The sequence below is a fragment of the Macaca mulatta genome, chromosome 6, assembly GCF_049350105.2.
Source record: "Macaca mulatta isolate MMU2019108-1 chromosome 6, T2T-MMU8v2.0, whole genome shotgun sequence".
In the NCBI taxonomy this organism is placed as follows: Eukaryota; Metazoa; Chordata; class Mammalia; order Primates; family Cercopithecidae; genus Macaca; species Macaca mulatta.
The window spans coordinates 125,513,219-125,538,586 of record NC_133411.1 but is presented as its reverse complement, the minus strand read 5'-3'; the positions used below and the strand labels follow the sequence as shown (position 1 = coordinate 125,538,586).

General features: G+C 38.6%; 1 protein-coding gene across 7 annotated transcripts in view; it reads left to right on the top strand.

Annotated features, from left to right (window-relative positions):
• Positions 1–25,368, top strand: part of SEMA6A (semaphorin 6A) — a 133,847-nt gene that overhangs the window by 100,706 nt on the left and 7,773 nt on the right. For 4 of the 7 annotated variants that reach the window (XM_015140620.3, XM_078005116.1, XM_078005115.1 and 1 more), the window contains 3 exons: positions 817–875; positions 3,306–3,326; positions 8,661–8,825. In XM_015140620.3, the coding sequence (XP_014996106.1) occupies positions 817–875; positions 3,306–3,326; positions 8,661–8,825 (245 nt within the window). Of the gene's footprint in view, positions 1–816; positions 876–3,305; positions 3,327–3,463; positions 3,515–8,660; positions 8,826–25,368 lie in introns of all 7 variants that reach the window. The other 3 variants (XM_015140621.3, XM_078005118.1, XM_015140618.3) reach the window with 2 other exon arrangements.

Sequence of the window (25,368 nt, the reverse complement as noted above, 5' to 3'; positions counted from 1 at the left end):
TTTCAAAATAGTTTTCCTATATGGCTCGTAAATAAGCTCTGAAAGCAGTTGCAAAATAAGAGTTTCAATTATATTATGGGAATATGTACAAAGTGCCCCCAAAGGAAGGTGACTCTGGTGTGCTTATTTTAAAAATCAAAATAGCTTTTATTAAAATTGGTTTTCTTAATGTCATGTCGCTTGTACAGCCCAGTGGTGACCTAGTAGGCTTGGAAGAAACATGAGCCTGTCAAAGAGAATGACAGTAATACTCCCAAGGACTGGGGCAGGGCTGGGGGTAAACAAATAGCCAAGTGGTCTCCACAAAATGCACCACCGGCTCCTGTCCCCTCTCTAGCCACTTGGACCTTTGAACACTTTTGGCTAGATAAATGTCTAGGCAAAAAAACCTTGCCTAGGAAGGCAAGGGTAGGAGTGAAAGAGTAGAGAGAAAAAGACTTTTCTTTTTAATTTACAGACTTCTATATTGTTTCTATGAAGAGTGTATTTTAACATCTAAACTTCTTAAATGTTTAAGAAATGCTCAGAGAATTAGAGTAAAGAAGGATATAAATAATCTGCAAGCTTATTATCTCCCTGAATAATATCTGAATTCACTGCTTAAACCATGGCTTCTCTTTGGAGAGTCACCTAAGACTTCCTATAACTTCAGAGATATAAACTTCAGAGATAAATATTCAAGCTGTTAACTATTTCTTTTTTGCACCTGCCACTCATCAAACTGTGTTACTGTCTTTAGTGAAACTTAAGACTCATTTCTGAAGACTCACGTTATTGTATTCGTTTCTGTATCTCTTTCCCTTCCTTTTTTAAAAGACTGACTTTTGAGCAGGACATAGAGCGTGGCAATACAGATGGTCTGGGGGACTGTCACAGTAAGTACAGTCTTTTATCCATTTTTATCTTTGGGCAAAAGATGCTTTCAGTGAACGGCCTAGATACATCAGCTCACATGTGGATCTGAGTGTAGCAGACACTAAAGCATGCATAAATGACAGAAATCATCTTCTAAATATCAAGTAAAGAAAGCACTGTGTTCTAAAGCCAGTGTTGTCAATGTTGTCCTATAAATGCTGGCACCTATTTCATTAATTCTAATGCAGGGGAACAAATTCACTCTAGAGGATATTAATTGTAGCAAAGCAGTAAGTTAAATCAGCATTTCCATTACAAAATGACAGTTTTGCTGTTTTTAAAAACGTGCTTTTATACTGTCATTTTTAGCCGAATAATAAAAAGATTGATCATTGTACTCTAGTTTTTTAATTGAGTGGGCCTGTTTTATTCTTCAACATATCGACTAACAAAAGTAATTATGTTTTTAAATTAGATTTGTGTCTGTTACCATATATGATACGAAAAAAATTTCAGAAATAACCCACAAGTACAAGGCAATTAAAAATAACCTTTTTATAGGAATTGGCCTACTATGTAAATCTCAGCGTTCATTATTAACTGGTAACATTTTAGTTAGAACTTTATATAAAGGATCTGGCTCAAATTTCTGCCCAGTTGTCATGTGACCTGATTAATATCAATATTCTCCTGAAAATGCTTTATTAATGCTAATTTAAAGAATAATACCATACTCTTGGAAAATATGTTTAGTTTGTGCTGTTTCAAATGTTACATATGCTGAATTTCAAGAAGCTTGCATTCAAAATGGCAGCAAATAATAGCTCCCAAGGGAATGAAGTTATATTATCCTGATATTTCATTCTATAATAAAAATCATGGATATAATTCTAATCTTTCAGTCATGAGTACTGAAATTTCAGACTCTAACATGTCATTCAACTTTCTACCTTACCTTTTTTAGAGATTAGTTATAATCAAATAAAGAGGGCTAAAGGCAGCCTTATCTCCAAATCTTTGCCATATACATTTTTTTCATTTACAAATATTATATATTGGCAAAAAATTCTAATTTATTATGTCTTTTCACACAAAATTGATGAGTTAATAAATAAGCATAGGAGAAGTGTCATCACCTAAAGATGTATGTTACATGTGTGCATTCATCTGTATCAGGGAAATAGTTTGATGTTTGATCAGTTGACCTTAATCATCTTGGTGCTTTATTTGCAAGGAAACAGGTTTTAAGATGTGTGTGTGTGTGTGCGTGTGTGTGTGTGTGTGTGTGTTTTATTAACAGCTTAGTTAACTGATGTTAATGAGCCATTTTCATCACATTTATATTACTTGTGATAGTGGTGTCTGTAGAAAAATAGGGGTGTAGATTTGGATCAAATCAGAAAATACGTGAAACATGTAAAGATGGTTGTTACTTTGTCTATAAAATGCCCACTGTCCCAGTAGGCTCACACCCTTATCTGCGTTCTCAGGCCGAAGAACCTAAGGAAACCTCTGTATGTAGCATAGGAGAGGCTCTCAGGTCCCAACCCCGTGATTTACAGTTTATTTCCAGAGTAATCTTAGTGGTCAAGCCCCTGGATCTGCCTTCGTGCTTTGTAGTGTGTCCTTGACCTTTAACCTCACTCTTGCTGAGGCACATAGGGTGCTTGCTCAGGGCAGGAGTCAGGCTGCCCCTCTGCCTCCCTGCCTTTCCTCATGGCTTCTCCTCTCCCCATGTTCCTGCTGGAGCATGAACTACCTCTATTAGACAGACCTATCCCCACACAGGTATTCAGGGAGGATTTCTCTAACTGGTGCAGTCATCATAACTGGTACAAAATTAACAGGATGTTAAAGGGAAATGAGGAAATCACAGCAGCCAGTGTTAGAGGCTGAGTGAACCAGAGATCTGACCCCAACACACAGCACACACCCAGATATATTGCCTAATATGTGTAAGGGTTTGTTTTTTAACTTCCAAACTAAAACTCCTGATGATTTCAGAACACTGTAACACTGGACAGTTTCTCACAGCGTGGTTGTGAGGATGAAGTAAAAAGAGAATGTAAAGAAAAAATGTTTTATTTGTAAGTGTGATCGAGGTATCACTTATGCACATGCATGTCCCTCTGTATAAAGAAGGGTTTAAACTCTCGAAGTCACCTATAATTGCGGTTACCATTTCATTTGCCAACTCTTGCATTTTCTCTGCCTCTTGGCAAAGGCAGGGACTTGGAGGAAATTCACTTGGTGGAAGAGATATGGAGGTGTGAAATTAGACTGAGTATAAAGCATTTTACATTACACGCAGGAATTAAAAAGCACTTACTTAGTATCGGGGACCATACGTACGTCGGCATAGTTCTGTGTTAGCTCATTCCCACTTATGTAAGTCGCACTAAGCAGAGTGTAAAACATTAAGTAACCTTCTCCTCCCTTCTGTCTTTCAGATTCCTTTGTGGCACTGAATGGTAAGGAAGATATTACTCTCATAATTTCATACTGGTGGAAACCTATCTGAGAATTTCTATTTCATTAATCCCCTTGAGTATGTTCAAATCTTAAGTTTCTTTTTAATTAATTTTTTATCCTCATTATTTTTTTATAGACATTTCAACTCCTCTACCAGATCATGAAATGTCTTACAACACAGTGTATGGTCAGTTTACGGATTTTTTTTTTTTTTTAATTCGTTAAGTCATTCATCTGGCAGTAGTTTATAGTTTTCATTCCTAAACATCATGGACCAGATTCTTTGTTACTTAAGGGCCCCAATTCACTAAAATTATTTATTGATTTCACCATCCTTCAAAAATCACTCCGCCTATGTGAGACAATTGATGTGGGAGACTGAGTCCTAAATTTTTAATCCAGATAACATGAAATATGCCAACCTTAGGGAATTTGGTGAATACATTTAATGAGTTCTTGAGGGAGAAGAAATTGCTTTCGAACATAAGTATATCCAAGACAAAGGAATAGTGCTGATAACTAATAGACTATAGCTCCTCAGCTGATACAGTGCACCATTCCCCAAAATGCTGGCACTCAAGACAATACCCTCTGCTGGCGAAAATCTGTACAGGACACACAGGTGAGGCTCTTATTAGACAAAACTTTCCAATATAGTATGAAATTGGCCCCTGAAATTTAAGCTCAAAAAGAGTATGAATATTTAGACATGTTTTCAGTGCGATTTCTTCAGAATGTAGACAAGGAAGAGTGACGCAGTGGAAATGATGTGCAAATAGGATTTATCTCATTGTTCTTGGTCTGAAATACACAATCACTATATTAAACAAAGCTACTAAGCCCATAAACAGAATATTCTGAACTCTTCATGTAAGAAGTTGAAATGTAGCTGTTCCATTTACATTTCTCAAGGTACCCCCAAATATTTATTAGGGTAAACCATCCATGTGTTTTTTTTAAAAAAATATGGTATGAAAAACATCTGTGTGATGGCAGATTTAAGCCTCTGCATTATAATGGAAGCTGCGAGTTTCATGTATACACAGCCATTTTATAGTTTGTGTGTTTAAGATAAATAATCAAGCAACAGATCCAGGACAGTCTTTAAGTACAGAAGTAGGTAAATAAGGGAGGGAGAAAAATAAATTTTAGAAAAGGGAAAAGAAAAGAAACAAAGGGGAAGGAAAAGAAAGCAATGCTGATTTATGATCCAAAAAAATAGTTCATGATGGCTACAAATGTGTTTAATAGCTCCTTGTAAACTCTCACTCCCTGTGTCAAATTAGCATACATAAAAGGGCTTTTTGAATATCTTAAAGACTGGCTTATACCCTGGAACTGTTTAGGTATGGAAAACATTGCCTGCTTTCTCCTGACTGGCCCCCTTGTGAAGTAAGGCAGTGTGGAGTAGATGAGCCCACAGAATTCATCCACCTTTAATGTTCCCTCATCTATGACTGAAACCAGAATATTGAACACCAAAGACTAGAAGAAAAATTGCTCAGGAGGCAAATGTCGTCTAGCTTAGATTGCCTTGAGAAAAAAACCGCACTTTGTATCTGCTCTTTTCCAACATGATACTTTGTGATCATTTCCTGTAATTGAATAGTCTTTATCAGATATTGAGAAATTAAGATCTTGAAACAAATTGAACCAGCAACCTGCCCAGCATTCATCAGTCATACTAAGACCAATTTTAACTCCCAGGTAATTTCTTAAATAGACAGAATAATTAAACTATGGGATACTCTTATGAACAAAAATCACTCCCAAGCTATGTTCTCTCTTATTTCCTTTACAAAAGGAAAGGTACTTATTAATGCTTCCGTATTAACACTTTAAGGGATGATGCTCATTCATTTTCAGGTCTTGGGGGGAGGCAACTAAAGAAGAGCTGGAATTTTCCTTTCAGCTAATGATCCTATCCATTTCAGGCTAAATCTATTCAGTCTGAAGCAGTTCAATGATTAATTGACCATCAAAATGAGGACTGGTTCAGACAGTACTTACAAAAATATTGGCAACTTTTATAAATAAACCATTGTAAGGGATGTTAATTTTGGAATTAATAAACCCAGAATAGATTTCACTAATTCATTCAGCAAAAACTTGTTGAGTGGCTACTGTGTCCTAGACACTGTACTGGGCGCTGTATTTGTAGCACCAAAAGAAGAAATAAATTGCTATTTTTATGAGCATGGATATAGACAAGGAAGCCAACTCCAAAGTAAAAAGTGCACCCACACTGTTTCTAGCTATGTCCTCTGCATGTCCTGCACTCTGTGGCTGAGTGTAGGCTCACAGAGCCAACTACAAAACCAGAACTGCCCAACCTAGGAAAAGGGATCATTTCAATAAATGATGCAGACTTTCTGCTTGTCAAAAGCTCTGTGCCACACCAGTTACATATGCAAGAACCCCTTTTAGTGAATTGGGCCCTGATTATTTTCCTTCTCTCTTCCTCTCTTGTATTGATTTAATGTCTCTGTTTTGTGTCTAATTGTCTACAAACATTGTTAATAGGTTAGAGTAGTATGAAGAGGGTCTAACCTCTGGAATTACAATGACTTGTAGATATAGAGAAACAACATGATGCATTAAAGTTAACTTTCAAAATATACCTATTTATTTGTATTTTATGAGAATGATAAAGTATAACCTCAATTGATTAAAATGTGACCTTTCTTATTGGACTGACAAAACAAAAATATAGATTCCAAATCTATTGACATATGATATCACATCCACAAATGTTTGCCTATTTTTGTAGCATGATTTTGGTTGCAAAGTCTCTTAGGGAATGCACAAAAATAATACAACCTTAAAAATCAGACTAGAAGAAGGAATATAAGTGGTTTCCTTGTAATATTTTTTTAAGCGTGGAGAGGTAATAACACATCTTTGAATTCAGACTGAGGACTACTGCTTAATGGTGCTTTTATAGGGTGGTTCTAAAATTTTTGAGAATCATGTATTGCTTTCTCTGACTGTTTAATTCACCACTGGCACGTGTTTCGTATCCTCAAGCATAAGTTTAAAAGATTACAAACCTCATGATGCTCAGTTTTTTCTTTCGAGTAAATCAGATGCATGGTTTCTCTAGATTTACATATAGAAAATCGAGATGTGGTGGGTATTAGACTAACACTTCAGTGATAGGAAGAAGAGACTGATTTCTCACATTTGTGTAAAACACTTTCCTACCTAACTACCATCTGGTCCACATTAATATCCTCTCATAGCCATAGCTTTCCATTACCAATGAGTTTTCCATGTATTCGCAGCATATGGGCCAGGAAATCTTTCTACAGAGAATGTGTCCCTTAGGCATATATTTCCCCTAGATTACCGTATTAAGAAATGTTCTCCCTAAACCATACTTATGGCATTACCATAAAATTGCCCCTTGAACACAGTTAAATTGAAAGTGCTCAAAATGCATATCAATTCAGGTAAAAGAAATCTTGCTACTTGGAGGGGAGGTATTTTTTTTTTCTTCCTCACTTTCTCTTTCTGACTCCCTACAAGCTATTTCTAATTGTTTGCTTACTGGGCACTGAATTTTCTCTTAGACTGACCATATTAGACTATTAGAGTAGTCTTGAATTCAAGAGTGGAAAAAAAAAAGTGATGTTTTAGACCTCAATGTAAGCTGAAAGGAAATAAAGGAACTTCTATATTTCCATTTCTCAGGCTGATTTTCCTGCCCCTGTTCTCTTATCTGTATCATGACATGAGATGTGAAACTCAGAAATGTAAAAACACAAAGTCTAGAGTAAAGCATTCCTTGAATTTTAAATGAACACGCTTTTAGCAGCTGGATACGATGCAGACAATTTTCAACGAATTGAACGTTTGAAGTTGTGTGAGAGCCAAACAAGTGCCATACAGAAAGGGACCTCTTCAATGTTACCAAAGCTTTGCGGCAGGATTTAAGGGTGGTGGCTCTGTAGAAGTCACTATGGCATGGACGAACCACTTGGCTTCCTTTTTCCTGCTACGCAAAGTTTTAAGAAGATAAAAAGCTATCTTTGTTATATATGTTTTGTCTGTAATTTGCAATATTACAGTCTCCTGGGGGGGGGGAATCCAACTTCCAATAATAATTGGAAAAAAAAAAAAGAAGAATGCACTGTGCTTATTCTTATAATCTGTCTTTCTAGAGGCCAATATTTTATTTATCATGTGCATGGTGATCATACTTCAAGGCTGGAGCTTTTGGAGTTGTTGTGAGTCTGCCCTACTTTCCACCAAAGGCACCAATTATACATGCACAGTAGTTGCCCTTATATCTTTTAAAAATTGTTCATGAGGTTGCTCTATGTAAGCCAAAAACTCCAGTTGAAAATCACAAGGAGGTCATATTTTATTTCTGCCAGAGAGAACAGGTAGTAGAGCTTCTTTAAATCATTGTGTCAGCTTGGATCAAAGCACCTGATACAATCTGTATTTAACCTTGTGGAATGATGGAGGGAGAGCTTACGAACGAATTCACAGGAAATGGCTAGAGTTTCTGCTGTAACTCTCAACCCAGCCATTCTTCTCGTATTATCCTATGGTAGCTTATCTGAACCTCAGAAAACTATCCTTTTCTAATTTGAATCATTTTAGTCAATGCGGCCTCAAAAACGGAAACTATTTTTATTGAAATAAGACACAAAAGGGACAGCCATAATAGTGTGTAGCAGTTGAAGCCTCCATTCCAATGAAAAGACAGTGGGAATAGATCCCTTTGCAAAGCAATAACTACTCTCAGAAAGAGGAATGCCTGTGAAGTTGAGCTGAACCTGAAGACCAGGCACACTGTAGAACCTCCATAGGAAGGGTTCAGAGTCACTGAGTTACTTGTGACAGGGACAAGACTTACCCACTACCAGAAACCTGCCCCATCAGTCACAAACAGGATTCCTGGAGTGGCCACTTTCTGTGTTTAGTCCTGCCACGAAAATATCAGAGAAGGACACTGGCCCTTCTTGAGCACCTACTATATGTCAGACACTATGCAAGATGCTTTCACTATTATGTCCCTATCCTCCCAACACTGAGAGGTGTCTTTATCCCCACTGGGTGCACAGGAAGAGGTTAAGTGATTCCCCAAGGCCCACCCAGCAAGTGTCAGAGATAGGATCTGACCCTTCATTTTCTAACTACAAGTTCAAGGGCTTTCTGCTGAACACACCCCACACCACCACCACCACTAAACCGTGTCGTTTCTAGGGCGGTCTCCTCTCAGTCTTACAGCCAGCTTGGGTGTCCCACCTCCAGGCCTCTGAGCAAAGGGAATGTGGGTCTCTCCGATGATGTTTTCCTAACTGTATTTGTGATGAAAACAGGGCACTCCAGTTCCCTCTTGCCCAGCACAACCACATCAGATTCGACGGCTCAAGAGGGGTATGAGTCTAGGGGAGGAATGCTGGACTGGAAGCATCTGCTTGACTCACCTGAGAGCACAGACCCTTTGGGGGCAGTGTCTTCCCATAATCACCAAGACAAGAAGGGTAAGGCCTTGGAAATGCCTCTTCCTCTCGGGGGAGAGGGAGGGAAAAGTGGGGAGGACTGTGTAACTGCTTCCAGCTGAATTTTAGCAGCATTTAAGGAACCTCCAATGCGCTATGATTGAAAGTTTCTCGAAAAAGACTGCAACCCCATCCTCTATGTGAAGCTTGATCCTAAATTATTCTCTGACCAAGGAAAACCACACGAAACAAATAATATATCCTCTGAGCTTCCTCTACCCAAAAAAGATGTGGCTTGGCCCAAAGCAGATGCTGGCTTCTGACATCCCTTGCCATTCCTCTTAGTCTCATTCTGAGATTTTTGGACCCTCTTTTCCCACCATAATGTGATGGAATGCGGTTCGGGCTTTGGCAAGTGAACGCAATTGAAGTAAAGGCCCTGTTAATCAGTGAATTGAGAAATAGCAGGGCAAAGTCTTTTCTGGCTGGTAGCATCTCTCACTCTTGCATGGTGCTGAATTTGAATAGAGCCATGGTCCTCAGACGTACTGCAATTGCTCTTAGAGGACAGTAGCTAAGACAAAAATATGTTATTTAATCAAGCAGAATTGCTATGCATTTAAAACGGAAAGGAAGCCACACTAAATGAAAGGGACTCTACTGTGAACTGTCCTAAATTCTCCTTTGCTTTCTTTGCTTAGCTGCAGACAGGAAATGTCATCTCTTTTCTTGCCATTTGCTGCTTCTGGTAACACATCCTACTTTAGTTGCAGCTGCAACCAAAGAGGCCTTTACTTGTCCAAAAAACAGTCTTGTAAATCAGAGACTGAAAAGCCCAGTTATGTTGCTGAGCTGGTTCCCCCCATTCAGAATTGTTTACTTCTATATGTTTTCAAGAGTTTCATCCAAGCGGGAGTTTGAGTTTCGAGGGCAGAGCAGCCACCGTGACCCTTGGAAGATAGTCGCTATCGCGCCCTCCCCCAGAGCGTTCTGCATACATATCTCCATCTTCACTTTTAGACAATGCTTTGTGGTCAGACTCTCAGGCTACATTTTCATCTCCTTTTTTGCTTCTCATCTCCTGAGAGTGCTGGGCGCTCTGCTTACTCTATTTGCCAAGTCAAAATGTAAAGATGGAGCCCCTTTTGTCTTGTTCTTGAGCATGTCCTCTTAACTGATTTTATTTTCTTCTATAGAGCTCCCCTTCCCCTTAGTAATACGCCCTGCCTCAAATCTTTATTTTTTTGTTTGTTTGTTTTTGTTTTTGTTTTTTTGAGTTGGAATCTCACTCTGTTGCCTACACTGGAGTGCAGTGGCACGATCTCAGCTCACTGCAACCTCTGCTCCCCAGGTTCAAGAGATTCTCTCTGCCTGAGCTTCCCAAGTAGCTGGGATTAGAGGTGCCCGCCACCATGCCTGGCTAATTTTTGTATTTTTTTTTTAGTAGTGACAGGGCTTTGCCATGCTGGCCAGGCTGGTCTTAAACTCCTGATCTCAGGTGATCTGCCCGCCTCAGCTTCCCAAAGTGCTGGGATTACAGACTTGAGCTGCTGCTCCTGGCCAACTCTTTTTTTTTTTTTTTTTAGCTGGTTTTGTCTCATCAGCTTCTTTCAGTTTGAGGGATTCCCTGCTCTTTCCATCCTGAGAAAGCTCCAGATAGAAGAGAAATTGTCCCGACAGATTACAAACCTTAGCATATGCCATTATTTGTTATGTGTGGCTCCTGACCTCAGATGTGCTAGTCCTGTGTTCTCAAGAAGAGAAAACTTAGTAGAAATCACTTTGTTTTTGCCCACTGCGATTTTCTGAAACAGAATAAAACACACAGCCTTTCCAATAAAGCATTAAATATGCCAACTAAATATCTAGCTGTTGGTTGCAGTAATTTTCTTTTCACTTCACTGAGAGGGGTAGCATGAATTTTCTGTAATTGTTAACTCCCCCCAAGGAATGGAGGTTCTCAAAGAGTCCAATTAACACTTTGACAGATCATTTTAAAATTCGGCATTGTTCATTCTCTTGGGTCTTATTATATTGACAAAGCTGGAAGCAGTCTACGTATTGTCAAACAATGGTGGCAGAGGTGATTGCATGGGTGTTTAACATGATCACTGTTCTTGTGCTAGTAACTCCTTGCCTTGCCCTGTCAGATTTGAGTTTGTTTTTTACCATTGGTTGTATGTTTGATGGGGCAATGCCAATGAGTTGTGCAGAAATTTTAAACAAAAGATGTAGCTTAATGTTCCTTTTATCATAGTTTTTATGATTTTAATTTCCATTTTGTTCCAAATTGTTTTTTGTTTAATGTTCATGATTTATTTTCAACTTTTGTTTCGTTTTGCCAAGCACTGTGTGGTATGACTTGGTGATGGCGTTACTGCGTTGGAAAAGTCTTGTTCCTTTTCTGACTCATCATGGTGTCCCTTAACTTGAACCAATCTGTGATGCCCTCGCTTCTTTTCATTCCCTGATGTCGGTGCCTTAATGATGTCACATCCGTGTATGCAGCATCTCCCGGGATGCAAGAGTTTCATGGGTTTTCTAAGGGCCTGTGATGGGTGCTCTTTCTACTGGGTCGATTGTCTCATGAGAATGTGACATTTGTGTGCCCCAGCTTTAGGAGCTAAATATACTCTGGAATTGTTTCTAAAATCCATCACATTTCCCCACTAAGCAGAAAATGTGTCCACTGACCAGCTCGCTGAGGAGTCAAAGTGCCCATTGCCCATTTTATTATGGCCACTGGTAAAAAGGCCAGTGAGCAAGGCATGCCCATGGCTCTCCTCTGCAGATATGCTGACTGCCAGTGAGCTGGTCCCATTCTTTGTCCACTTCATCCTCCAAACAATTCTCCATTTCCAGAGTATGTTTGCTGCGTTTTTCTTTCTTTTCCTTGCTATGTCTTTCGTCTTGATTTAATCCTGTGCGTCCCTCACATTCTGTCGAAACACCCTTCCTCACCTTGCAGCCTAACCCCCTTCTGCTACCATTGTTCTTAGCCTCCCCCTTTCAAAATAACAGACCCAAGCCCTCTGCCCCTCTGTGGAATGTTCCAAGGCTCTTTCCTTCTACACTGTGAGTAGCATTCTGATGCTGTATGTATATCCAGTCATACTAACAAAGCGTGAGAAGAGACCTGCACAGCACGCGGAAGCATCATCATAGAAAATGAAGTAATTTTCTCTCGCAGTAACTGGCCTTGCCCTTCATTACCCTACTGGCCTTGTCTAATGTCTCTTGTCCTTGCTGCTTTTCTTTAAAATTGCCTGGTATCTTTCAAGCCCTGGATTCATTAGTGAAAACACAGCCAACTGCTCTGTTTTATCTCTGGGTCCCTAGATGTCTGGAGCCTCCGGAGCGAGCCCTTTAGTCACCAAGCTGATAAATGAGATGCAGCCCTGACTACTTCTTTCTTGGTTCTGCCACATTAAAAAATACATATTATTTATTCCTCCTATAACTATTGAGGTGGTAATAGGTAGTTACAAAGGGGCTGTAATTACATATAAATAAGAAAGAAAACCCAGTTTATTTTTAGATCTGGCTTATTCCCCACCACTGCTTCCCACATCAAAAGAAATAAGAGCTTTCGTTTTTAGGTTAAACAATACTGAGAACAAATAGCCACCCTTGTGCCTCTTATTCCTCACCAAAAGTAACAATACTTTAAAGCCGATTTCCAAGAAGTCTGTGAGATATGCAAGGAAATTAGCCATGTCCAGAGCAGCCAAGAGAGCTATGTAGCATACATATAAAATGTAAATGCTGACCACTGCTATGAGGACACAAGAATATATCCTGAACAGAATAAAAATCTCCTACTTCAGACTTTATTTTATAATAAAGAGTTATTGTGAGCTCTCAGAAAACGGACAAAATAGTAAATATAGAGCAGTTCCCATTTAATCAGAAATGCCAGAGTTGTAGTATGCTTCTATCTTCTGGGAAATCCTTAAAGTGAGATATTATCACATTATTACATTTAGTCCAGAAAATATGCCCATTACAGACAAGAATAAGATATATTATAGAAACAGAATTTAAATTAGAGGTTAAGTGAATAACCTAAAATGGATAGCAAATGTTGAATATATTTTAATCAATGTACAAGCTATTTGTGTAAGCAGTTTTTAGTTTGGGAAATAATATTCCGGTAAGATTCATAAGATGTATAAATATGATTAGTATTGTCCACATCTCACAATCCTAAATGAAATTTTATAAATCACAGAGGTTATCAATAATTCTCTTTATAGTTAATTATTTATTCTTTAAATGTGCAGTAGCCTACAGCAGTATTGCCTCTGAGGGAGATGAGCAGCACCTTACACGGGATGATTTAGGTGGCAGGGATGTGATGGCCTTCAAAAGTATTGAGTCATGTGGTGGAAATTTATGCCCTTTTCATTGCTCTTTCAGTCATCTGCATTATCTTCTTGATTATGTGAAAGGAAAAGTCTCAGTTTGGTGTTTTCTCATTAACAACTCCCTAAACTTGCTACTCTCTCTTTTTGACAAAGAGGGAATAGGGTTTACACTGGGGCTTTGTCTTCCAGCTGCACCTAGCTGGAATTAACATTGTTTGGCTTTAAGTTAATTTTTATTTTTCTGGTTACATTTTATCTTTGAAAAGTGACACTTTTTTTTCATTTGTGATAATGATACCAAGTTTCCCTTTGAAATACATTTTAAAGGTAATTTAAATAGAAAAGTAAATAATGCAGGAGTTATGAGGGATATAAAAATACTAAGTAAATAATATGGTAGGTGAGATTCATTGTTATGGTTAAAATTGTAGTATTGGTAGTTGAATGACCAAAGTTTAGGTGACTATGTACTATAGCAATTGAAGGAGTCCAGTGAAGGTTAAACTATTACCAAGAACTTTGTTCTGACATTTGGAAGAATGAGATTTGATGACCACTATAACTCTCCTGGCTGAGTATTGCAAAACCAAGTGAATACATGCGTCACTCCAAGTGTTATAATTATACAACCCAGTGCCCTTCTGATTTCTTTGCTACCTACTGAACTTTGTGTTTGGGGGTGGAAAGTTTCGTGAAATAGGAATTTAAAGTAACATGGATTTAGACTAATAAGAAATTAGCCACTCTAGGCTTGTTAAGCATCTGGCAAGTTTTTTCTCCACACCAGCAGCAAGCACCCTAGTGTGGTCTGCCGCTAGTTATTACTCAAATTGTGGCCTAGGGAAAGTTGATGTTTAGCCTTTCCACTTTTCATCTATTTTGCTGATATCCGTAAGGAATCTTGTGCTACACAGTGTTGCCCGGCCTGGCAATAGCCTACACTTGACCCTTCTTCTTTTCTTCCGTTCAAACTTTACCTATTCTAAGTTCCAAGCCTTCAGTGTCAGCTGTCTTTATTAACAGACTGAGAAATCTCATTTTAGGTGAGTATAGTTAATAATAGATCCTACCCCCGGTTACTATTACATTTTAACACTCTCCGATGCTTAAAATCTAATGGATTTGGGATTTTAAAGCACCCTGGTTCTCCCAACACAGAAGGTAATTTTTTGGCTCGTATCAAGTCATATGTAAGTGATTTTATGGACAGAGAAAATTATTCCTGATGACTGTAATAAAGGAAGAAAAATAGGCCTCTCCTCTTTTCCTGACTCTTAAACTTGGGCTGAATTTTCTCTGCCATTTCTTCAGTAATATTACCGTAACAAAAACATTTTCTGAGGTGTCTGAAGCAGAATTTATCACCGGCTCTGTGGTGCAATTTGGATGCCAATAAGGAGTAAGAGGCTATATGAGAGATAGACATAGTTCCTGCCCAAGAAATAACAAACGCCAAACAGATGGAGCACAGGTAGACACGAAAGCACACCAAAAGGCCTTTATGACCAACATTCTCTTTATGAAATGCCAAAATCACACACCACAGACTTTAAAAATATATATTAGACAAGTAAAGACAACTTGGCTGAACACATCAAGGACATAGAACTGTGAAACAGGTTTTCAGCTCCTTTCCTTCAGTTCTTTCCCTCAGTACCAATATTGTAGCAATAACACATCACTTGACAGGGAAGACGAGGAAAATGATGGATGTTTGGTAAAGGAGTCATATTTAAAATTTTTGTGGGAGTGTTGGCAAACTCAGGCTTTTATTTTTTTTTAAGCCTGAGCTTTATTTCAAGAAAAAACAAAACTCATACTAATTTGCATTCCTTTTGTTAGTAAAAATGATCCTACTGCAGTCATTTTTAAATGTAAGAGTAGAGCAAGGCAGTTTCAAGGAGACTTCAGAAAAAGGGCCTTTGCTTGGGGAGTACTAGTAATGGGAGGGTAAGGGTTTTCACTTCCACTCAACAATGGAAAATTAACTGAGTTCGGTAGAACGTGCATGGCCAGAGGCAAGGAACATGAAGAGATAGTGAATTGATTGTGATGGTTCCAAAAACTCTTTTGAATTAGAGATCACTTATTTCTGATTTTGAAGCTTAGAGGAAAGGTATCCTTCAAAGTTCATAAGAAATTTGGAACATAAGCTATTACTGTTGCTGACTATGCAAAATATAATACAATTCTTAATATTGAGTTCGTCAGTATTTTTTTATTTATAAATTGTGCTATACCTGCCCCATAAAGATTTAGCATCATTTTTATTACTCTAAATTTTTAGAGATTAAACAGTTTAATTTTTAGAGAGTAAAGATTTACCATCATTTTTATTGCTCTAAACTGCCTGTAATCTCAGCTACTTGGGAAGCTGAGGCAGGGGGATTACTTGAACTAGGGAGGTGGAGGTTGCAGTCAGCCAAGATCGCACCATAGCATTCCAGCCTGGGTGACAGAGGGAGACTTCGTGTCGAAAAAAAAAAGAGATTAACAATTTTGATCGCTAAAAGTTTAGACTCGGTTTAAAGAATATTTGTGGGAGTCATTTAAAGCATACTGCTTGGGAGAAGAAGAGTAGGGTTGCTAGGCAAAATATAGGATGCTCAGTTTATTTGAATTGCAGTTACACCTGAATAATATTTTTTATATTGAAACAAAACTAAATAATTGTTAGTGTAAGTATACCCCAAATACTGCATAGGACATACTTTTAACTAAAATAGTTTTGTTTATCCGAATGAACTGAGAGTACTTATACTCTTTGCTACCTGATAATTCTATAGAAGATGTTACTGATTACTTACTCAGTGAATATATAAGATCTGATTTCTATATTACATTTGACCTTTAACTCTTGGAAATCTAGAATAACCCATATTCTGATATGTTTAAGAAAAAATCTTTTTCCACGAAAAATATTCTTAGCATACTTAAGTTCAGAGAACGACTATGAAATATTATATATGTGTTTGAAATGTGATAAAGAGTAATTTAAAGATTATTACTGAAAACAGGTTTCAAATGCCACTTTCAAGTAAGGAAGGCTCAGAAATCAAATTGTTCTTAAAGAAGAGCATGGTTAAAATTATTGGTTCTCTTATGTTTTACTTAACCTCAAAATTTTAACAACTGTTATGTTAACCATATGTATTCCTTTTTCCTTCCTAAATTATATGGCTGCCCTCCTTTTTTTTTTTTTCCATCTGTCATTTTCATGGCTTTGGAGGGGAAGAACTGGAATTCTGAAAGCCCTAAAAAATAATAGTTTAATAATGGTGACAATCTCATCTCAAAGAAAGGCAAGACAGCAACCTTTCCTTTGTTTCTTTTTTCCTGCATTCACCAGAAATTGAACAAACATGTGCTATATATAAACCTTATGCTGAGTGTTACAGAAGATACTAATTTGAATTTCACGTACACCTGGCATTCAGACAGCTTACAGTCTAGTGAGGGATACCCAAAGGTGATCTAAATGCTGGGGCAGAGTGAAGTCTGCCGGTAAGGGAAGTCAAGGAAAGAGGGGGAGGGAGAGTACTAAGGGAGTCTAAGGGGAGGCACAACTAATTCCAAGTGGGGTACACAGGAACGACCTTGCAAAGTCTTGAAGGAAAAGTTAGATTTCACAAGAAGAAGGGCATTCCAAGCTGAATAAAGTCCATGACCAAGACACCACACTGTGAAATGACAGAGTGTGATGATAAAGAGGCAAGGAGTGTGCGGTGACTAAAGTATATGGAGGACTGGAATGGCAAATGAGATTGAAATCATAGCCTGGAACCTTAAATGCCATGACAAGGAGCTTTGGCTTTAGCGACAGGCAGTGGAGGCTAGGAAGGTAGATGGTGGGAAGAAAAGGACCACAGGAGGGTAGAAGTGGGGAAAGACTAAGATAGCAAGATTGATAGGTGATACATATGTAATAAATTGGTCATTTAATCATATTAGGTTATTAATTACAGGTACACAATAAGTTTGGGAAGTGGAATTTTGCATCAATTTTGGATCTAAAGTGTCTATTACTACACATTGCCGGCATTTTCCTGGTAGATGCTTCTTGCCTATCTAGCTCTATCCTAGGTAAAACCCCAGGCAAGCTGAACTCCAAACTTGGGCTTCTTCCTCTCTTTAGTTAAAACAGTAGGGTTCAGCTGAGCATGGTGGCTTAATTAATAATATAATCCAGGATGCCACTGTTTATTTTTACTATATTAATATTTCTTGGTCACCTATGAGAAAAGGAATCTACATGTAGTCTCCGGCTTTTCTTTGAGAGACTGAGGAAAATGATATTGTGAGCAAGTAAGGTGCTGGGCTCTCAAATGGATGATGTGGGTTTCCATGTTTGAACGTGTGCAGGGGGAGAGGGTCCAAAGCCGAGAAGCCCATGTGGGAGGCTGTAATTGTTCTTTCAGTAGTGTGGGCATGGATGTAGATTTGATCTAATTAATTTTGTATCCTTTTGACAACTTGCTGAATTTATCTAAGGTCTTGATGAGATTATTGTGGAAAGGGTAGAAGGAAAAAAAAAAGTTAAATGTCAGCCATGTAGAAAGCTGTTTCATCTCTCCGCCTGCCTGAATTTGCACACCAGTATTTGAATTTTCTTTTCTAGGGATACCACTAACCTTTTATTTTTTAACCTAACATTCATTTTCTCAAAAAATGAAGGACTTAAATTATGATTATGGAGGCTTGAACTTTTGCTTTTAAAACGCCAACTTAAACCTTAGGGTATTAAAAAAATCAATTCACCTTCTAGAGGTGCTTCTCACCTTTAATCTCTAGCCACTTTTTCAAGCTGCATCTACTTGACATGACACTTTACCCCCACCCTTTTCCCTCAGTCTCTTCCCATTCTCTCCCATCTTTTCTACAAAAACACACACAATGACAAAGTTTTCTGACAGCTTAATGGAACTTTCAAGGACTACGGGGACTAGGTTAAGTGTGATCTTATTAACAGAACATCTGGAATAGTTAAAAATTTGTTCTTTAATTGGTTCAACGGCACTGCGTTCATCTAGATTTTGTTTTGTCCTAACAATAAAATTGTGAAGAATCAATTTGTAGTTTGCATTATGTGGAAAAGTGGGAAAATAATATTCGCTTTGTCTCAGACCTTTCTTTCTGATAGCCTAGTTTCATCAAGTTTTTTTTTAAAAGGCTGGTTAGAAGTTTTACTTTGCAAACTTCACTGCTCCATAAGCAAACTAGTCCACAGAGGGCAAAACAGTGGAAATCAGGTAATTTCCTGAGAATAGCTTCTCTTTTCTTGACATTATAGATGAGAATGGCCTCAAACTACGTAGGGCTTGCTCAAACTAACTACATCACGCACGCCATTATCCTGGAAAGACAGAGGATGAAAAAGCTGGGTTCATTTGCTGGTTCCAGGGAGATGTAGGTTATGCAAGTAATAGATAAACTCTTGCAAAGCCTATGGGCTGCTCTGAGGGACTGAAAGGAGCCATGTGAACCTCATTATATGTAAATATCTTAGCACTTTAAATTATGGAAACGCCCTGAAGTAAACTACTGAAATGCAGTTGGATATATTGAAATATACTGGGTGCACAGTAGATGGGATCTTAATTGGTGTCAGAAAGCCAATTACAGGCAATGTGAAGGTTTGTCACCCTTAATTAATATTTCTTAAGCTCTTATAAGTCTGTAGCCTGACAACTATCTTTGTAAAGAGATTCATTTTTAATGGCGTAATAAAATTTTTTCCACTCCAATTATTTTTAAATTTCATATTTTTCAAAAGGATGCATTCCTTTTCAAACAGATATCTGCAATTACTTTTTTTTTTTTTTTTTTTTTACTGAAATCAGAGGCAGTCATGAACTGTATAGAAATAATGGAAGTTCGGTATAGTCAACCACTGACAATGCTTTATTAGGAAGGAAAATGGTGTCGAGAAATTTATAGGGTAGCAAACTGCATTATGCCTAACCTTTTGGACATATTAAAGCATGTCATTTCCAGTCTTACAGCCTCTTGTTATTCATAAATAACAGATAGCACTGGACACAATCATCTGACATTTGTTAAGGTAATAAATATACCCTAAGTGCTGATGGGTCTTGCACTCCATGATTTAAAAGCACACAGCAGAAATTTAATGTAACTTAAAATGTCTTATGTAATTCTATGGATTTGCAGATTCAGTTCAACTCAGCAGATCAGTAAGCACAGAGCTCTGTTGAGTGAACTGTTGTGCTAGGCATCTTTTATTATTGTAAATCAGGACCTTACTTTGGGGAATGACACATGAACTCAAGTCCCTCTTTTCACCCCGGGAATATAAAGGAGAAGAACCTTCATGAGTTTCTTTTCTTTTGTCTAGTCATGCAGAGATGAAGGTAAAGATTTTGGCATCACCTAAACCATTCTCAAACATTGCTTAATAGCTGTAAGTTGAGATGAGGGAGTGGGTTTTGAGATGATATTAGATGCAGGCCTTTAAAGGAGGCCACTCTATCCAATGGTGGGCTCCATCAAGCATTCTGCTTCTTCTGCACTTGAGAACCAGTTATGCCTGGGCTGACCCAGTTTAGGACATATGTGAGCTCTGTGGTACCAGTCACTATCTGATGGCCACAGTTACAGACATGAGGAGTATCAGAAATTCCCCCCCCATGTTTTCATACCAGAGCAAATAGAGACCACAAGCATTTTTCAGCCGTTTTGGTGCAAGCAAATCGGGTTGATTCTTTTGCAGGAGTAGCAGCGCAGTATTTTGCGCTATATGCCATGCTTTTGACAGATACCAAGGGAAAGTGTTAGGAATTTGATTGTCTTTCCAATAAAAGACGGTCGATTTCATATTCTTTATCAGAGCTTGATAACCACAGTAAAGAAATTATCCAATGAGACCTATTAAAGATGTAGAACATACTTTGAACACCAAGGAATACTTAGTGCATTTATTTATTACTTATTTTACAGATTATTTTGAAAGTCTTGCTATATACTGCCTCAGTGGTGTCTGAGGTTGGATTTTAAAGCTAAACATTTAGATGTGTTTTCTGGAATATTATTTATGGCATTTCAGGATAGTATTTCTCAAGCTTTAGGGAACATAAGAATCATCTGGAGGCCTGGTTTCTGGGCCTAACCCAGAGATTCTAGTGCTGAAACTTTGGGCAGGACTTGAGGATTTGTGTCTCTAACTAGTTCCAGGTGATGTTAATGCTGAGTGGCACTGATTCAGGACATTTTCCACATTGCTGATGGGCTGTCTTATTTAAGTTCACTAGTCAAGCTTTTGTTGTAGTTTTAAATCCTTATTTTTCCACTCTTGGCTAACACAGTTGAACTCTACCAAAGTGTTGCGTTAAAATAGTCTAATCTTGGACCCTGTACAAGACAGGCAACTTGTCAAACATTCTAGAAACACTGTCCTTACATTATTAATTGAGCATTAACACATTTTCTGCACAATGCCGACTGCTTTGTGTTCATTTATTCAACCTATTTCATCCTTCCAACAATGCTCATCTTATAGCCAACACTACTGGGGCCTGGAGACCGAGTGACATGCCCAAAGTCACACAGTTAGCTATTTGTAGAGCCAACATGCAAACTCAGGTCTTTATGAGCTCAAAGTTTATGTTCTTAACCAATAACACCCAGTCTCATCTTTAACCAGATCTCAAGAACTACATTTCTAGAAAATTCAAGTTGGAAGATTTAGCAGTATTGAACCAGACCTGTTTCTTCATATCTGTTTTATCTTTGTTTATAGAGAAAAATCAAAGCAAGTAATCAAATAATCCAAGCAAAGACTGGCCCAAATTTCACAATTTTTTAAGGAGGTCCACTTCTCCATTTTGTGGCTTCGATGCCCTATGAGAGAGTAAAGGAAGAAGATGGGACTAGGAAGTTGGAAAATAGAAATGCTTTGTCTAGTTTTAGAAATCCCTTAGACATTGTGTTTCTAGTCTTATTTAAGAAAGCTGATGAAAGAAAACTTCAAAAAGCAGGAAAATACTCCTTGCAGACTCTGCTAAAACTTTGCCAACATAAAAGAATCATTACCTTTACAGGGACAGTAACAGTTCTAACACATGAAACCACAGACCAACATTCCAGGGCATGGCTTTTAAAAATTATCTTATCATGACCCTCAGTCTAGACATCAGTCCGTGCTCTGGCTGTAGCACTCCCATTGGCAATGCCATTTCTAAAGCAGTAGAGCAGTGGAGGAACAGTGAACTGAGCGTTCCCAGCACACAGGGAAAAATGAAGCTGTTTCTTCCCTAAAAAAATGAAATCGAATGAATTCCAGGCTCATTCTCCCTTCTATTCCTGTGATGACATCCCAACAAAAAAATGCATCACTTTTAAAGGTGATGGAAGTGGAAGTGGGTTCGTCTACAGTCAACCACACTAAGCATTATTTCAATATGTGAGTTTTAAAATAGCTTCTGAATTGAGGATATTAAATAGCGAGGCCAGGAAGCTACCTCTACTTTGGCATGGTCAGTCATTAACTTTATATATCTTGAAGACCATGGCGCCTCCTGGTACCTAATCTGTAGCCTGCCAGGAAACACACACACACACACACACACACATGCACACACTTAAGGGAACAGGAAAGTTTGAGTTACAAACTCCAAGCCCATTTCCATGGCTGCTGGCATGTCCGTTTATTCCTAAGCCATCTGGTTCACATTATGCCGTAAGACAAGAAGAAGGCTGCTTCCTGCCCAGATAACCACAGAGAGTTCCCATTTCACTTTCAGTGTGGTCATCTCTTGGCTGGGGTGTGGCTTTGAGAATAAATTGTCTCCAGTTAGGGTTTTTCCCGTTTGTTTTCTTCTCCTCTTAATAGGGATTACAGCGGGCTCTGTGTGGTTAGTGGGGTGATGCTTGGCTCGTGATTAGTTCATTCATTCATACTGTCTTGCAGGACCGTGAGCCTGGCATTTTGTTGCAATAAGATTTGCAAACAAGAAAAATTGGGCTGTTAGATTCCATTCACTCAAGTTGTTATGAGGATTTCAAGGAAATTGTAGGCTTGTCTTACTATAAAGCAGAATCAAGAATCTATTTTTAGGGGATCCTACTCCGGGGCTTTTCTTGGTGTTTTGCCATCTTTCTTAGCTCTCAGACCCAACACAAATCCTCTCTGGCTCAGTAATGGAGGAAATGTCCATCCTCCTTTTTGCCTTTGCATATTTCTCTAAAGGACACAGAGAGGCTTTGTTGTCTTTGTGGTCACCGGGTCCGCTTTACACAGATGCCTATTAATCACTTCACTATGGAGACAGACACATCCATCATATCACAGCAGCTCAGAAACAGGCCGTCCAGTGAAAGGGGGTGAGAGGGGAAAGTGCACACTTAACCATTTCGAGTTAGGTTACTGGCTGCCTGGGTCTTACACACTTAGGGTGGTAATTGGGGTGGGGGTGAGTAGAGCTCCTCCTTTGTATTTAGCTTAATAGGTGTGATTGGTTTTACGTATTTTTGCTTGTCTGTTTTGCTTCACATTTTGATAGGACAGATAACATCTCCCAGCTGTTTGTGTAAGGTGCAGGGGATAAGTAGATTGAAAGTTTTAATTTTAAAAACAGTAATAATAAATGCAGGTAGACTAGCTGTGCTTTTGATGCAATGATACTGACTCTTTGAAGCCAAGAGTTTTTCGATAATGGATTCGATGTGGAACAGAGCAAGCTGAAAGTTAGCTTTCTCAGGTAAGAGAAACTGCAGATAAATTAACCAAGAACTTTCCTCCTATGAGTGGCAGATCTTCTAAACCTCTTTTTTAATCATTCAAGGCTGTCCACAGCCTTCCAAATGATGTTTCTAGCTCTTGCTCTTATATTTTCTCTACAAGTGCTCATTCATGTATGCATTCCTTTACTATTTATTTAAAAGATATTTACTGAGCACCTTTCTGCCTGAAGATTCAGTGATGAGTTTTAGCAGTCCAGGTGAGAAAAACAAGTATCATACTAGTGATGATTTTAGGATAAAGGAAATGCAGAGCTCTGGGGACACTTGTAGAAAGAAGAACTTACCTGGCCTAAGGAGTCAGAGAAGGCTTCCCCATTTAAGCTGAGCCCTAAAGATAGGGTCTGATGAGTGGGAAAGTGAGTAGGGATATTCCAGGCAGAGGGAACAGCCTGTATGAGAGCCATGAAGCAAGCTAGCGTATGGAAGGGTGGCTCATGCCTATAGCCTAAGAGACTAGAAGGGAGTTAGACTATTTGCTATTACTACGGCCTTCCCTTTCCTTCCCTCCAAGCCTCAGTTCTTGTTGCTCTCTCCACTCCCGCTAAAATCCTGTGCATCTTTAAGGCTTAGCTCAAATACCATCTCCAATGTAAAGCTTTTGCCCACTGTTGAAGCAGAACTGATATATCTCATGACATAGCCACACTTTGGATGGAGTTGTGTGCAAGCACTTGCCTTCTTCCCTGCTGGTTTATGCCTCATTCATCGTTGTCCTTCCCCGACACCTAGTGCAGTGCTTGGTAAATGTTTGCTGAAGGCAGCCACAAAGATGCTTGGAGCCAAAACCTTGTTATACTAGGAGAGTGATAATAAAGACACAACCCAACCCTAAGTTAGGGGAAAACATCATTTCTAAAGCAAATTGTCTGAGCCTGGTGCGAGGTTCCCTTTGCACAGAATAGTATCCGTGAGCAGGGCTACTAGAAAACATTTTTTAAAATAAGGAATGTAGTGTTTGATATTTCAAAATTTATTAACATGGTCATCATAGGAAAAGTCAGAATTATACTGGGCTTCCTCTTGGTTTACAGTTTACAATTGTTCTTATTTTGAATCACATGTTGCAGGGCCTGGGGGCAGGGTCCTTCATAATCTTTTCATTGCTTTGGACTCTAAAGAACTTCAAATTACTTCTCTGAGGCCTCCCTCCAGCATCTGAAAACTCTCACCTCAGGAAAAAAAAAAAAAAAAACAGTGGAGATTCTATTCTTTCTCAGTTCTGCCAATTTAAGACATGATTTCAGAGAAATTTCTAAGCCAGGGTGTGCCTTGCTTCCTGCAATAGGAAGGTGGAAAGAATAACCATTTAGTACCTTATGACTGGTGAGAAATAGCTGTTGGTTAATGAATCAATGCAAAGGATTTTTCAAATATTGTTTTCATTACTAATGCCCCATTTTCAATTGGTGAGAGCAGAAGAGGATGCAGGGGTTGGAAGAGGAAGGAATTTCAAGACCCTAGGGTAGAGAAGCCAACTCTGATTGTTCTCTCTGCAGTGGGAGGATACCTGAGGAGGGGAGTATACCACCCTCCAAGGGCCCTTCACCTGCCCAGGGTTTCCATGCAACATCTGAAGCAAGGGATACTCAGCTCTAGCCTGTTGCCCTTTGCCCTTTGCCCTTTGCAGGGATGCATTTTTGTTTTCTAATTATTCAGTTCCACTGGAGCACTCAGTTGTTGCAAATAACCCATGTATCGTCATCGACTCTTTTGGATTTTTCCCAGAACTAATTTCATTTTTGAAATAGTTTCTCTTCTTATTGTTTTGAGCAAATTACTGAGCACCTTTATAGATTTATTTTTATTTGTCTGATAGATGCTACTATTAAAGTTCTTTTATATGATTGGATAGAATTTATTTCCATGACTTCAAAAGCAAGGGGGTAGTCGCTCTAAAGATGACCCACTAAGTTTAGAAGTTCATTTAAAAATAGCTCTACAATGTATTGAAAAGCCATTTATTCAGCAATCGAGTATTGAGTTATCCAACTAAAAGCTCTGTGGATGGCAAGGGTTATAAATGCAGAAAAAATGTGGTACTTGCCCAGGATTTGTACTCCACTGAGAATCCAACTATAATTGCCAACATTTTCCACTTTTGTTGTTTTAATTATTTCAAAATTCAGTAACTATAGGCATCCTGAAACAGTATGTGTTCCCTTATATTGCTTCGAAATCTCATATCACCTTTTTGCCTGCATTTAGAAGGCATGAAGTTTAGACCTGGAAGCACAGGTCTACTCCTCTCCAGTGGGAGACCAATAGCAAATGGAATCCAATGGAGCAGCTGCGACTATCACTTGGAAGCCCTTTGTGAGCCACTAACCCACCACTCCTCCTTTGTGGCTTCTTTTGAGCTTTAGATTTATCCAGCAAACTACAGCATTTAAGCTCTTTCCTATTTTTTATTTCCTTTGATTCTTGTAACAACCCAGTAAGGCAGTAAGATTAGGTGTGTT